Source organism: Erpetoichthys calabaricus, chromosome 11, assembly GCF_900747795.2.
Source record: "Erpetoichthys calabaricus chromosome 11, fErpCal1.3, whole genome shotgun sequence".
Lineage (NCBI taxonomy): Eukaryota > Metazoa > Chordata > Cladistia > Polypteriformes > Polypteridae > Erpetoichthys > Erpetoichthys calabaricus.
In genome coordinates, this window is record NC_041404.2 from 361,270 (window position 1) to 377,435 (window position 16,166).

A 16,166-nucleotide genomic window follows, 5' to 3' on the forward strand; every position below is an offset into this window, starting at 1 on the left:
TAAAAAATATATTATTTGGAACACATGCATTTCATGTGTGTTCTGTGTCTACAAAGACCTGTGTAAGTGTAGGATGACAGGAAATGCAAGAAATTTTGAACACATACCTAAAAGACAAACTTATCATGTTTTAAAACTAACGACGACATTTTGACATGAAGTATATAATGTGTGAAGACTGAAGTCCAAATATCAAATAAACACTTTAACAAAAGGTACAAATATAACAGAACAAGTACACTTTTATTCAAGACTATAACCGAAGGAAAAAGAAATTAGGGTAGTGTGGCTTATTGTCGCTACTTATTTGGTAGTACAGCGGTAAGAACTGTTGACTCCTCGATTCCAAAGCACACTGCTATTGAAAATGAGATTAGGAACTATTTGATGATACCTGAGGTGAGGTGCACAGTAATGTAAATCCACTTGAGTGGTGGAAAAACACAAGATGTACATTTTCACCAAATTGGGGAAACTTGCAAAAGAAAAATGCCCGTGCAGCCCTTCTGAGAGGGCTTTCAGCACCAGAGTAAATAAGTAACCTTGGTAGTCTGAAGCCATATGCTGTGGACAGACTAGTGAATTGTCACAAACCGAAGTTTCCTCAGTAGAATTTTACAATTATTTTTTCTGATATCTTTGTGTAATAGTGGAGAGAAGTTGAAGTTCATTTAATTTTTTTTTTTTTTTTTTTTTTAAATATCAATTTTTTATAGTTTTCTTTCCTGTGAAGTGTTTGACAGAACTTTGGATTTTTATACAGTAATAAAGTATGTTAGATTTTTGTTCCTGCTTTATATGCTGCACCATTCACCTTATGCCAGAGCAGTTTGTTTATCCACAATTTCATGGCCTGTATTTCAGTTATGATTAGTATTTTATTCCGTTTGGATTCATATCTGGTTTAGATTGAGGGTGTCTCATGATAATAGTTTTGTTGCTCTTGTTTTACTCATACTTGCACTGTTTGATCTAAGTAATACTTTGACTGGTGATTTTAATGTTTTTGTGTTATTTATTTACTTAAAACTAAAGTAAAATAAGATCTGTTTTCCTCAACTGTTTCCTTTAACCTCATTAGTAGGCTACAATTAATATCCTATCTAGGCCAAGCTAGAGCAATAAAACTTCCATAAAAAATGTTTTAAAGGATGCAAAATATCGTCTAATTATCGTTGCCATCAAAATCCCAGACAATATTGAGAGAATTTTTTTTTTCCAATATTGCAGACCCCTAGTTCCTGGCTACTCTGTGAAATTTTAATTTAAGGAGTGCAGTGTGCTTTTGGTCCTGAGGATAATTAAAGAGGTTAAATGAAGTGATAGAAAGGTGTTCAAAAAGCTAATTTCATTTCAGCTAAGCTATGTAGGGCTTTGACCAAGAACACCTATTATAGATGTGTGTCTGATTATCTATCTGTCTGTCTTCTAAACCTGATCCTTCCATAAAAAAGTAGAGAATGTATTGTAATATGTAAGTTACCTAGAGGAAAAACAGTCAAGATTAGGGGGGCCCATCAATCTCTGTGGATTTAAGAATGGTTTTTTTTGTTGTTTTATTTTTTGCAGCAGTCATCTTGGGCCTCTGTGACTAGCAAGAATCTCCCTCCAAGTGGTGTAGCACCGGTTTCTGGAATTCCACCACATGTTGTCAAAGCACCAACAGTGCAGGTAAAAAAAAAAATAATAATTTCAGGGACTTAGCTTATAGTAACAATGCTCCTTTCATCTCGATAACAATTATAGTTAAGTTTACATTATTAGTATTATTATGATGACGAAAAAAGTAGAAGGCTCCTAAAAATAACATGTTTGCATGAAAGAACCTGCACATCATGGGTATCTGTTAAGTAATGAAACAAAATCTAAGCATGTTTTGTCTTGACATTCATATGAAGTTTGACTTTCATGGTGGTCTTTCTACATTGAAGTTTATAGTCTTTTTCCACATATTTTTATCCTGCTTATGTAGCTCAGGTTTGAGGAAAGCCTATACCTATCACAGCCATGTTGGGCATAAGGTGAGAACGCCAGTCTTTCAAATGGTGCTAGTCCAACACAGGTGACACACAGGACAAATGTAGCGTTGGTAGTTAAGTTTTATATCTTTTGAAAAGTCTTGTATAACAGGTATTTTCAATATTTTCTTAGCCCAGAGTGGAGCCTAAGCCTGAAACGCAAGTAACTACACAAAGACCTCAGAGAGATCAGAGGGTAAGAGAGCAGCGACCAGGAGCTCCAATACACAGAGGCCCTCGTCCAGGTAAAACGCATTGAGGGTACATTATCTTTTTTACTGGAGACAAAAATAGATTTAATTCAATTGAATACTTTATGACCTCATAAATTATTACTAAATTAACATTCAAATAATGCAGAAATATGGAGTATTTGTTTAGAAAATAATGCAATTTTTTTTTTTTTTTTGGCAGTGAAATTTCAAGTAGGATTTGTTTAATTTTACTGTTAAATTTGTCAGTGCCATTTTTATTTTCATGTTAGTATTATATTACCAGTACCCTTCTGGGAGATTATACCAATAGCAGGGCGATCTGAATATGTGGTGTAGTATTCGGATAAACAAGACACAATACTACTACTACATCTGGGTTTTCTCACCAGTTTGTCAGTGTCAAGAGTTAATAATTTTTTCTCTGTCACTTTGGTACATTTCTTAAACCTTTCAAATCTTAACATTTGCAAAACAAGTAAGGAGGCTTGTTTAGGTTTCTTGAAACAATTTGTACAAACCACACCACACACTGGATTACCTGCAAAAGTCCGTAACTTGCTCAAAATCCTTAGTTTATCTCTCAAAAATAAATCTGTAAAAAGTTTTATGAATTAAGTGTACTTACATTTTGGATAAGATACAGTTGCTTCAAATATACATTTTGCATTTGTTTTCTTTTTGTCCTTTAGCCATAGCAAATGTATACAGGTTACACTAATAATATTATACATCACTATACAATGTTGTTCATGTGAATCCATAACTGTACTTCAGATGTTTTACCTATACATACTGGTGCAGTAGCTCCCTTACTTTGTCACCATTCTTTTTAAATGGTACATGGTACAGCTGTATTGTGCTTATCTGGTGACTTTTGAGCACCCTAATGAATACTGAAAGCTAATAGATTGGATGTAGATTCACCTGAGAGAAATGGATCAATTCAGGGAACAGGTGAATGAGAAGATCAATAGTTTTGAAATGCTACAGGAACGCTGTAGATACAGTGTCATCCTAATGTTTATGACAAGAACAGTTTTCCTTGATTTTAACCCTCTGCTCCACAATTTAAAATAACAAATCAATTCAGATGGGATTAAATTGCACGTTGCATTTCAGTTACATCAAGGAGAAATGTCAATGATTTTTATACATGGTCTATAGCAGCTGTGCGCAACCTGCGGCCGTGGGCAAGGACTTTGGCGGCCGTGGACGTGTATATTAAAGTGTACGTAATGGCGGCCGTGCAGGTGTAGGGTCTCTGGACTCCAGCGAGTAAGGGGTCTCAACGCCGCGGAATCTTTGTCGGCCGGGTCGGTATGGTGACGCCGAAAGCCGATTTGGATTCTGGGGTCTCTAGACTCCTGCAAGTGTAGAATCTCAAACACCGCAGAACCTTCCTTAGCCGGGTCGGTATGTTGACCAAAATGTTGCCCTTTATATATTCATCGAGGCCTAGGGACTCTTGTGAAAAAGTTTACGGAAGAAAGCGACCTGCTGGATACGTGGAAATCAGCAGTAGAATACCCACAACTACGAGAACTGGCCAGGAACATTCTCGTTCTTTTCGGAAGCACTTATTTGTGCGAAGCAGCGTTTTCCAGAATGAAATATCTGAAAAACAAGTACCGAACCCGATTGGTAGACAGCAATCTAGAGTCTGGAATACGGCTAATGGTCTCCAGCGAGTCCCCTGACTTTGCAAGTCTGTCTGCAAACATGCAAGAGCAAGGAAGCCATTAATGGCGATGTTTTCCAAACTTCCTGAAACAATTGCTGTAAAGGTTTTTTGTCCTATATGACGTTTTGTAGACATTTTTTTACATATGTAGACCAGTAAATTGAATATTGTCAGATATATCATACTCTGTTTTAATGTGTAATCTGTAAATTTTTACATAAATCATAAAACATTATTAAGTTTACTTGGACTTACTGGCGGCGGTTATTAAAGTAAAAAGTCTGTAGTGCAGCCGTTATTAAAGTAAAAAGTCTGTAGTGCGGCCGTCAATAGCGGAAAGGTTGCGCATGCCTGGTCTATAGTATTCTCCAGTAGTAGTAGTAGTAGTAGTAGTAGTGTTTTGCCACATAACCCTTTGTGCCCTGGTTTAATTTAAAGCAGGAGTGATTTTCTGAATTAAATTAGTACAGTCTCTCCATAGCAATGTGGAAGTTGTTCTGGAGGTACAGTCATCATTCATTGGACTTCTGACAGCTGTACAATTTGCCTCAAATTTTCGGAAATAATTGTCTCCTCAAGCTCCAGTGAACACTACTTGCAGGAGGCATTAAACAAAAACAGGTCTCTGAAAAAATTGCTAACACAGGTCTACAATAACCCTCTTTACGTCAGGTTCATAGCAGTTTCAAGAGTTAAATAACTTTCTGTTGCAGTAGACTTAATTTCCATTTTATGTGATACCTTTGACTAATCAAGTTGTTCTGTTCTCCAACCAACCCCTCTTCCCCATCCATTTGAAAATTAGCTCGTGAAGGTGAACAGGGTGATGCTGAAGTTCGCAGGGTCGTGAGATATCCAGACAGTCATCAGCTGTTTGTTGGGAACCTGCCTCATGATGTGGACAAAGCAGAGCTGAAGGAGTTCTTTGAAAGTCAGTATGACTTGATTCTTAACCTAGATTTCTATGCAGTCTTTTTCCATTGTAGTAGTTTGAATCCCTAGAAACATTTAATAAGCCTGACAAAATGACCATGGTGATATTGTTAATGAACATGTTCACATCAGGTTCATAGCAGCATCAGATTTAAAATGAAGAATTGTTTTCTGTTCTAATAGATGTTATTATAATTGTTGAGATGCTGTTCCCTTAATTATAACACACTAGAGAGCTCCAAGGTATAGGGTTTGATGTCAACAAAAGAACCACAAATGCAAACTCCAAAGACTAAAAGGTGCAAAACCAAATGAAACTCAAAAATTAAAGAAAATACTAATCGGAGCCTTTAGTGAACAATTGGACATTCCCAAATCAACAGCATGGGATATATTGGGGGGTGGGGGGACAAAAACCAGTGGGACATGTAAGCAATTTGCAAATGAGCAGGTCGTCCCAAAAGTCTGTATAGCTGCTTATGACAGGAGTATTGTTAGAGCTGTGACGAAAAACACAAAAATAACATTCAAAGAAAATTACTATTTACAGGGTGCAGTGGTGAAGGTGTCGGTATATAAGATGCACACCTCTCATAGGCGTCATGAACAAAAAGGCCAGATTGGAATTTGCAAAGAAGTACAAAGATGAGCCAAAAGGTTCTTGCCAAATGTTTATGTACAGAATTAGTAAAGATTAACATTTATAAGATATGGAAAGGGAAATGTGTGTAGAAAGAGAGGGAATACAGTGATCCTAACCACACATCTGTAAAGCATGGAGGATGCAACATTGGTCTTTATTCATGATGTAAATGGTAATAATCATGATAAGTTTAGAAGTTTACAGAAGCACATTGTCTTCTCAAATGCAAACATGTCTCCAAGTTCATTAGTCAGATGTCCATAATATATAGCATGATAATGGAACAAAACATACTGTCTGCCTAACCAAGGAATTCATCAGAAAGGAAAGTAAAAAATAAATATATATACACACACATTTATTTGCTTAGCAGACTTTTATCCAAAGCAACTTGCTGGCCAAGTCACTCTACTGATATAAACCCAACAGGGAATGCAAATTTTACTCCCTTAGAAGTTATAAAGTAGCTGCAAATAATTTCCCCATTGAGGATTAAAAAGGTATATCAAAATTTAAAAAAAAAAAGAGTTTAATGAAATATAAAAGGGCTCTCTGTTGTTGCCTTCTCAGAGACTGATGTTGGCAAATAACATGGCATATCTGTAGCTGTGCTTGTCAGTTGTTCTGTTAACTTCTGTTCATTCTTTTATTATTGATCTGAGATGTTCTTTCCTTCTGTAATGTAATATATTGTACATTGAACATACAGAAAGACATGAATAGTACAAAGTATTTCAGTTGTCTCATTATATTTTCCATCGCCAGGTTCTTATTCAGTTTATGTAGAACCTCTTCATTAGTGTTGCTTGAGACTAATTTATAGCCATATGCCTTCAGTTTGAACTTTGTCAAATATTTTCACATGTAACAAATTTATTTATATTTCTAGACTATTGTTAGTGTTCTGTCATGTGAAAGAGCTGATGTTTTAGATTTTAGTAGCCTTTTCTACTCCTACAATTTTTGAAATGTTTTATTTTGCAGGCTTCGGTAATGTGGTAGAACTACGAATCAATAGTGGTGGCAAATTGCCAAATTTTGGTTTTGTGGTATTTGACGATCCTGAGCCTGTGCAGAAAATTCTAAATAATAAGGTATGTTATCTAGAAGAACATATTTGGCTGTAAGATGTATAGCTTATGTAAAAATGTTACAATTGTTTCCTTCAGCAATGCAGTGTTACATTTCATATATTAAAATCCTAAAATAAAAAGGTACAGTGTCACCAGCAATACTTTTGAAAACTAAGTTACTTTTAAACTTTGCCAAATGAAACTCCAATTTATTACGAAGAGAGTTGACAGATGTCTTTTGAAATTTGCACTTTTTATCTTGATACATTTTTTTTTTTTCATGGAATTTTAATTTTGAGTTAAACATGATGGATTACAGTTCATAAAGTGTTCAGACTCCATTGCTTTCTGCACACTCTATTGTGTTGGAAATTTAATTTTTAATGGATATATTTGCCATTTTTGACCAAAAGTGAAAGCACAAAGTTTGCAATTTTGCTGAAAATCATAAGTGTAATGTCTAATTGAAAGAAAGTATTCAGACCTTTTTGCTATGGCACTCCAAGTGATTAGTTGCATCCTGTTTGATTATCTTTGTGTTTAGAACTTGATTCTACCTATGACAAATTGCCCTTCTAAACTATATCCAGTCAACTCAAACACTTGTATATACATTCCCCTCCACAATTATTGGCACCCTGGGAAAGATGAGTGAAAAGGGTTCTGAAAGTGTACCTTTTGGTGAATTACCTTAATCTCGTACTGAAAAAATGAGAGAAATCCAACCATAAGTATTTATGAGAGGGAAAAAAAGATCCCTCGTCAAGATATTATTTTATAATAAAATCAGTTATTGGCAACCAGTTATTTTGTACAAAGTATTAAGCATTTTTTCCATCTATCTTTTTTTTTTTTTATATATAAAGTTGATCAGAGTGTAGTAACTTTCAAGCAAAAATCTATGATTTCCTGTGTCACTGGGGATATAAATATGAGGTGGCACAGAGGTCAAATTCCCATATTCATAAGATTCTCTGGTCAGATAAGAGAAAATTGTAGGTGTTTGAGCAGACCTCCATGATCTAGGTCTAGAGAGGCCCAAGCATTGCTCATCACCTGCCTAATGCCATCTTTAAAGTTAATCATGGTGATGGTAGTATCAGCAGCATGGGCAAACAGACTGGTCTGAGGGAAGTATGAATACGGCCAAATACTGAAAGGTCCTTGAACAAGTTTTCTTCCACGTTTTCACAGAATATCTCTTCATTGACAGTTCACCTTTTAGAGCGACAGTGACCCCAAGCATAGATAACTATGTAGTGGCTTAAGGAAAAATCCATGGCTTTCCTTGACTGGCCCAGCCAAAGCCCCGACTTGAATGTCGTAGTACATCTGAGAGACCTGAAGATGGCAGTTTACAGATGCTTGTTGTGATGTTTTAAAAGATCTGCCAGAAAGAATGGAATACACCTCCCAAATCATGGTAAATCTAGCCTGAGGAGTCCCACAAAGACTCAAATCTGTATTTGTTCCCAGAGGGGCTTCTGTAAAATACTGAGTTAAGTACTGCCCCTGCTCACTTCGCTCGCCAACCCTCGTGCGGGCCCTACTCACTAATCATTTCCTGGATCTGCCGCTTACAAAGAATTATGCTGTGCTTTTGGATAAACATGAATATCCACTCTGATATCTCCGTCTTTCGAAACTATTATCGCTGACAATTCGTCACATGTTGGTTTATTTATATATGTGAGCGTGATCTTTTGGATTCATATAGAAATGCAAGAAAACTTCTTCTTTGTCCATGTTTTTCAGATAAATTTCGTGTGAATTGTGATAATTCTGGATGTATGGATTTGTATCCATTATTGGCTGTAGAATTTCTATTACGTCTGATCATTTAACTCTTTTGATTCTATGTTTGCTTCTCCGTGATCATAAATATAAACCTGACCGAATTGTGGTTTCTTGTAATAGCTCTGTCATATCACCCATGTCCATATATTCTATCTCTCTTCGCTGTTCCGTTATTACACCTAGTAATAATTTGTTTGTTAGCACTAATTCAATCTTTACTATCGTTTTTTTTTTTTGACACTTTCGAATTTTAGTACTTTTCACAATCTCTAACCTGCTCTGCGTGTGTATCGCGCTAATGTTTTTGAACTTCTTTGCAACGTTCTACTTTGTCTTCACTTTTTTCTTCTTCTACTGTTTGTCTTTTATTTCCGCCCCCACTTGGACCTGTTAGATTTTCAATTACATTTTCAATTCATCTCTTGGCACAATGGCTCGTCTTGCAGGAAGTGAAATTATCTCTATGAAAATGTCTCGCCTCATCCCAAGACTTTTTTTTTTTTTATATATAATAGAGAGACAATTAAAAGATCAGTTGAAATCTCTGGCGAGATACCTTGCTTCCACAAAACTATTAGTAGAAACAAGCCTGCACATTTAGTAATATTGGAGCCTTTATCCTAGCAGATCAAGGCCTCCACTTGACCTTGGGTGTAAGAATGGAGGTTAGGTAATTCACTGTCCATTTTATCCAAAGAAGTTCTTTCAGACTTACAAAAGTCTCTTCTCAGAAACACCAACCATGCAAGCACATGCATTCAAAATTTGTTTTCTTAAGTTGTAAGAGAAAATTTGCTTATGAGTTCCTCCTGCTTCCCAAGGAGAGGAACATAAAGACTTGAAGACAAAGACTTTTTCCCCCCAGTCATCTGTCAGAGACAGGTAGTGCTAGTTCTGGGAGAGGAGCAGTCATTTGTCCTTTATATTATGGTTTAATAACTGCTGAATTTTATGAAGAACAGTTCTCAGTGCTTACTACTACTCCCTCACAGTTGCAGAGTCATGGGTTCATATCCGTGCATGTGCAGAGCTTCCAGTTTTCTAGCCATTGATTTGCTTGTTGGGTGAATTCAGAGAATGGGTGTGTATGTGTATGTATGGCAATGAAGTGGCAATGGGCTAGGTCTCATTCCCAACCTTTGGTAGTCTAAATTACGTTTGGAAAAGTCATTTAAGGCTTTTTACTTAAAAACCTTAAGGAAAATTGGAGTTTATTAGATATGAAATTTTCATCTGACTCTGTTTTATTATTGATAGAATATTGATAGCATTCTTTAAATCTTTTTTTGGTATTGTATATATTCATGAATAAGTCACTGTTTAACATTATTTCAAAGATGTTTAATTTTTCAAACATTTTGTATGTGTGGTGGTTTTATTTAATTTTGGTGTATTCACTTATGGCTTTTATTCATAGCCAATCAAGTTCAGAGGTGATGTGCGTCTAAACGTGGAAGAAAAGAAGACCCGTGCTGCGCGTGAAGGAGATCGCAGGGATATTCGTCCTAGAGGACCTGGAGGCCCTCGTGACAGATTGGGTGGTGTTCGAGGTCCACCTCCTAGAGGTGGAATGTCGCAGAAGCCCAGTTTTGGTTCAGGACGAGGCACCGGAGCCAGTGAGAACCGTTTCATGGGCTCTCGCCAATAAGCTGTTATGACCAGTTTTGCAGGCCTCAAATTGCCCACATGCTGGCTTCCAGTACTTGTGTTAATCCCCCACACCCCTTAATTTTTCTCCCCATTTCAGCTTTGGGGTTTTGGAATGTGATCTCCCTGTTTATTCTGGACTTGGTTTTGAAATTGATTTCACTTTCCATGTCTCCTAATTGTTGTTTTTTCTTTTTTCCCCCTTTTTTGTCAAGTTTGGAATTTTTTTTTTTTTTTTTTTTTGTGTAACTAAGTGCTACTTGAAAAATCAAGACTGGTTTTAACATTCTCTCCCTGTTTCTTAAAGGAACGTGTTTGTGGTTTTTTTTTTGTTTTTTTTTTTCCTTTTTTTTTTGTGCATACTGAAAAAAATGTAACTTTCTAAATTGTTTACTTTTGAGGAGCCACTGTACTAATAAACGCCTTTTTGGATCGGACCCTGGGTCTAATCATGGTATTCCAATCTGAGGTGTGAAGGCGCAAGAAGTGATTCTTCCAATTCCTGTAATACACCCAACCCTCAACTCCATTGGAACTTTAATGGTTGGTTCTGCACTGCACAACAAGAGTTTTAATGTAAAAAAAAATTAAAAGAAAATCATGTATTTAAAGTTGTATACAAGCTAAATTTTATTCTGGATTTATTTTGAGGGGGGGGGGGGAGAAAAACAAACATGTCCTGACTGTACTGAGGTTTACTAGGGGAGATGTGTTCTTTGCTTTTATTTTTTATTTTTTTTTAATATTGTAAAAACAGATCGTTGTGCCTTCTATTTATCTCCATTCCAATCTTGGCAAAGTTGTACAAATAAAGTGTAGATTTGCTTTATCAGTATTAAGATTAAATGTATTTATTTTAAGCGTCTGACAAAGATCTTGTTCTGATCTTAGCTTTAAGTTGGTACAAAAGAATGCAACTGGTTTTTCTGTTTTTGTCAGTTGATAACTTTTATGCTACTGGGTATGGTTGGCACATAATCTGTGCTGCCCAAAGGCAAGATCAAGGAGCTCACTTTTATTTTGTCTATGTATGATCATTTCTTTATTAAAACTTAGAAATGTTTAAAACACATTTATGGCAGTAGCAGAAATTGTTTAGCGTCAATATCCAAATTTTACACACAACGTCTGCTGTGGTATTAACTGTCTGTACTTGTGATCAACCTTCTTTTACCACAAACATTCAAACTTTGCAATGTTAGTGTAAAACTGCACAGCTCAAACATTTCTACATAAAACCAGGTTCAGTAACCAATACAGTTTTTGTGTGTTAGCTTTAAAGTAAGTAGAACAATCTCTGCTTATAAAGCTGAGACGTAAACATTTGTAAATTTTATATGTAAAGAACCATGCATGTTTTCTTCTAAATAACAAAATTTATCTTGTTAATCATATCCTGTGTATCAGGCTTGAACTTGCATAATAGATATATTTGTATTTGCTCCAGTTATTCAAGGTAGTTCCCTGTACAAATTCCTGTTATCATTCCTTGCAGTAAGAATAGGAGCATTGGTTTAATTTTCTAACCGAATTTAGATCTAGTATATTAACAATCTTAAACAACGTAATGCACCAGTGAAACCATGTTACAATTACATTTTTCTCCATGCAGTTATTTGGCCACACCTGATCAAGTTGCATTTTACTAATTGTCAGGAGAATGTTATTGTTTATGCATGTTAATATAAAGCTTTGATGTACAAACCTGAACAAAACCCACTTCTACACATGACTCATTGTTTTCTTGCTTTAGGAGTTGTTGCCACTTTTCTGTGCAGAATTATGCCAGCTCAGAAGTATACTTGGGTTGTCTTGGCATGCATGTACTATTTTATATGTCCAACATGGATAACGGTGTTTTAAGCATGAAGACTGTGAAGGCCACTTCCAAACTTGCTTATAGTGTACGTAGGTAATTTTGTAAACCTCTAATCTGGGATAACAGTGATGGGCCTAACCACCTCAAATTGTAAAGTTAAAGATCTTCAAATGTGTCTATTTTGAATAGCTTTATAAAGCTGTTAGATTTGTGATACCAAGTCACTAAAGTATCCTAAAAGAACCCGTTATTGGAAATCCTCTGGGAAAAGTTATCCGGGCTTGTTCTTTTGTTATGTGGACATCTTGAGGCTGCCAAGAAGAAAGATGGGAGTTTGGGAAACCTTTTGTTTCCCCTATGGTTCCAAACCTATGAGAGGTCCTGTAGTTGGCTAGAAATGGTCAGGATGCCTTCCTCTCATTGGAGTATTATTAAAATACCAATCTTCCTGTGCATTTTGTTTGTATGTGTCAAAGTCTGATATTCATTACCTATACTGGATAATCTTACTGGTGAGCACTTGGATCTAGTTTTTAAACTATTAATTTTCCTGCAAAACACACCGGTTCAGCACATAAAAATGTACATTGCATATGCATTTCCAAAGTATTCCTGCCAGCACTTTAAGGTTGATCATCTCAACAGTGTCAGGTGGTTCTTTGGAGATGTATGGCTTCTAACAGGAGACATGTGCCTGTCTTTCTCGAGCGTTTTAGAATTGCTCCTTTAAACTTCACTAAATGTCTGACTGGGATAAGTGTTTGTCTGAACCCAGAGTAGGACATGAGAAGTAGCAAAGAATATAGTGTCCTAGACCACCCACCTCTCAGTGAGCTGTAGCAGTTTTATGTTTGAGAATTAATAATTTTTATAGCACCTCAAGTTTCCTTGGACATCATGATGTTTTGCTAGTTTTCTGATACTAATGCTAAGGTATCATCACAAAGATGTAATTAAAATGATCAAAGTAGTAGGAGAAGGTAAACAGAAGGTGGTATAATCTGCACACCATTGTTGACTGTTTACAACAAATACTGTGATAGTCCGCATAATACCCTGAAGGTAGGCAGGACTGGATGGGTGATAGGCAGCAAAATGTCACAACTATGCTAAGCTCTGCATTCCGCAATCCCCTAGAACATTCTCGTTACACTTAACAAGCCCAGGAAAACATGAGGAGACTCCCAACTCTATGGATAAATGAAGTGTTTTAGAAGATTTTTTTTGGGGGGGGGGGGGGGATCGCTGGGGGGGCTGGGTGAATAATGACACAGCACATGACTGCAAGATGATCTAGAACATTGGGGGAGTGAACAGACTTTACAAACAGCATCAGAATACCCATGCCTAGTCTGTTACTTGACAAGGTATTTGCGGTGGTTGTAACACCTGGAACTTGATTCTTCTGAACATAAGACTGTGGATCATAATTTTAAAATGTGTCCATTGACTGGCTTTACTGCGGTATGGTGTGTGACTTGGTCTTTCTGTCTTGGCAGTTGTTACAATATAGTATACATCCATGGCCACCTGTGTGGTGTTGCTTGTAATTCACATATACTGTACTTGCTCATCCACACGTGGGGCAATAGTGTTTTTGTGCGTGCTGTCAACAATTCTATGAAAAACCAAGTTTACATGAAAGAAGCATGCTTTAACATTACCTCGCATGAAGTGCATGGAAAATTTGTGTAAATGTGCATTATTGCCTTGCACATTATAAGGGTGTGTAATGCTGAGTGCACAATTTGAGAACTGGTTGGTTGTGACACCCAAATCGTCACTATTGCAATCCTGCCTTTTCTGTGTCGCCAAAAAAGAAACATTACCAATATTTTAATTTCGTCTTCACAGTGGCTGTCTGCTTCTTGTGGGTGGAGAGATCACACGACAACCAAGTTTATTACAGATATTATTCCATCTCTCAAATCAATATCTTAAAAAGAGTTCATAGTTGTCTCATGTATTCAAAATATTTTCCCTGGCCTCAATCATCTAGCAGCTCCTATTGAGTGAGGACAGCTGAAGAGATCTTATAAATCCTGGTGAAATTATGGAGTAGTTTACTAAATTGGGAAAATTGATAGAATGTCATTAATAATTTGCATCACCTGAGATTTTTGAGTAGGTTAAGACTATTTTTCTACTCTGAAACTCTTGTTAAATATGGGCAATAGACTGAAGCTTGGAGTGATAATAAATTTAGTTTCTCTGTTGGTTTATATATTGATATACATTAATGGATAGCTTGGACACATAATTGATTAGCATAAGTTGGACGTGTTGGGAATGTTTTAGAGGATGGGTATAGACTACTGTGAATTGTGGACATGCTCCAAATCATTGTGATATCTAAAAAATTTCTGTCTGCTTGCTTTGCATTTTCTTTTTTTTGTTTTGTAATTATGTGACACTTTTTCAGTACATGGCATTTGTATGCCACTTTCAGCAATTAACGCAAAACAGAAATATAATTCTGTTTCTGTGGACCCACATTGGGTATTTATTTATAGAGAAGCACTTTGTCTCTTGAAGGTTTGTTCTCTCCAGACATTTGTACAAGCATGAGTGAGAGATGAACTATAGTAGGCACAACATATTTAAACTATTCAGGTACACTCTGCTGCTACCTCAGACGTCTTGGGGAAGCTCCACCCGAGTCCATTTTCCCTGGCTTCATCACATTCTGGTATATGTGAGTATGTAAAGAAGAGTTTATTGTTGTACTGTTATTTATTAATGTATTTATTTGTGTTATTTGTTGTTGTCTTACTATTAAAGTGTGGTTGAATGTAGCAATCTTAACCTGCATGTCTTTTTCCATATGAACAACTGTAAACATACTTTTGCCCACCCCTCTATGTGTGTATGTATACATATGTGTGCATGTATGTGTGTGTGTATATTGTGGCAGGAGGCTGGGGGTCAGACCCAGCCTGGAAGGACCGGGAGGCAGTCTATATGTCCCCTGGGCCACGAGGGGGCAACCGCCTGGATAGTGTGGGGACCATAGGGATGGAGCATGGAGGCTCAAACCCATTGGGGCCCGTGGCCACCGCCACAGCGTGCCCCGAGCCTCATAGAGCCCGGGAGATCTGCACTTCCGCCACACCTGGGAAGGTGGATGGAGAACCTTCCAGGGACACCCGGAGTGCTTCCGGGTGCTCATGTGGCACTTCTGCCACACCAGGAAGTGCCGCTGGAATGACATCAGCGAGCACCTGGAGCACATCTGGGTGATTATAAAAGGGGCCGCCTTCCCACAGTCGGGAAGCGAGAGTCGGGTGCTGGAGGAGGACGAAGCTCCAGCGTGAAGAAGAAAAGCGGCCCGCAGATGTTAGAAGGCCTGTGATTTGGGGTAAGTGGTGCGGGAGCACTGTGTGCTGTGCGGGACTGTGTTGGGGACATTGTGTTAAATAAATGTGTGTTTTTTAGTAGTGCTGGTGTCTCTCTGATGGTGTTCGGGCTAGCTCTCACAATATATATACACACACACATATATTTGTACAGTATACAGCGTGTTGAACGTGACGTTTTTCTCAGTAAATACAGTGCATCCGGAAAGTATTCACAGCGCATCACTTTTTCCACATTTTGTTATGTTACAGCCTTATTCCAAAATGGATTAAATTTATTTTTTTCCTCAGAATTCTTCACACAACACCCCATAATGACAACGTGAAAAAAGTTTACTTGAGATTTTTGCAAATTTATTAAAAATAAAAAAATTGAGAAAGCACATTTACATAAGTATTCACAGCCTTTGCCATGAAGCTCAAAATTGAGCTCAGGTGCATCCTGTTTCCCCTGATCATCCTTGAGATGTTTCTGCAGCTTAATTGGAGTCCACCTGTGGTAAATTCAGTTGATTGGACATGATTTGGAAAGGCACACACCTGTCTATACAGTTGACAGTTCATGTCAGAGCACAAACCAAGCATGAAGTCAAAGGAATTGTCTCAAGGCACAAATCTGGGGAAGGTTACAGAAAAATTTCTGCTGCTGTGAAGGTCCCAATGAGCAGAGTGGTCTCCATCATCTGTAAGTGGAAGAAGTTCGAAACCACCAGGACTGTTCCTAGAGCTGGCCGGCCATCTAAACTGAGTGTTTGGGGGAGAAGGGCCTTAGTCAGGGAGGTGACCAAGAACCCAATGGTCACTCTGTCAGAGCTCCAGAGGTCCTCTGTGGAGAGAGGAGAACCTTCCAGAAGGACAACCATCTCTGCAGCAATCCACCAATCAGGCCTGTATGGTAGAGTGGCCAGACGGAAGCCACTCCTTAGTAAAAGGCACATGGCAGCCCGCCTGGAGTTTGCCAAAAGGCACCTGAAGGACTCCCAG

At 37.5% G+C, this 16,166-nt stretch overlaps 1 protein-coding gene across 2 annotated transcripts in view; it reads left to right on the forward strand.

The window, feature by feature from the left end:
* g3bp1 (GTPase activating protein (SH3 domain) binding protein 1) overlaps window positions 1–10,664 on the forward strand; it is a 67,402-nt gene extending 56,738 nt beyond the window's left edge. The window contains exons 8-12 of one of the 2 annotated variants that reach the window (XM_028812630.2): window positions 1,573–1,671; window positions 2,152–2,263; window positions 4,720–4,845; window positions 6,475–6,584; window positions 9,778–10,664. In XM_028812630.2, coding sequence (XP_028668463.1) covers window positions 1,573–1,671; window positions 2,152–2,263; window positions 4,720–4,845; window positions 6,475–6,584; window positions 9,778–10,008 — 678 coding nt within the window. In that variant the 3' untranslated portion in view covers window positions 10,009–10,664. Of the gene's footprint in view, window positions 1–1,569; window positions 1,672–2,151; window positions 2,264–4,719; window positions 4,846–6,474; window positions 6,585–9,777 lie in introns of both variants that reach the window. The other variant, XM_028812629.2, reaches the window with a different exon arrangement.
* Window positions 10,665–16,166: the final 5,502 nt, after the last annotated feature.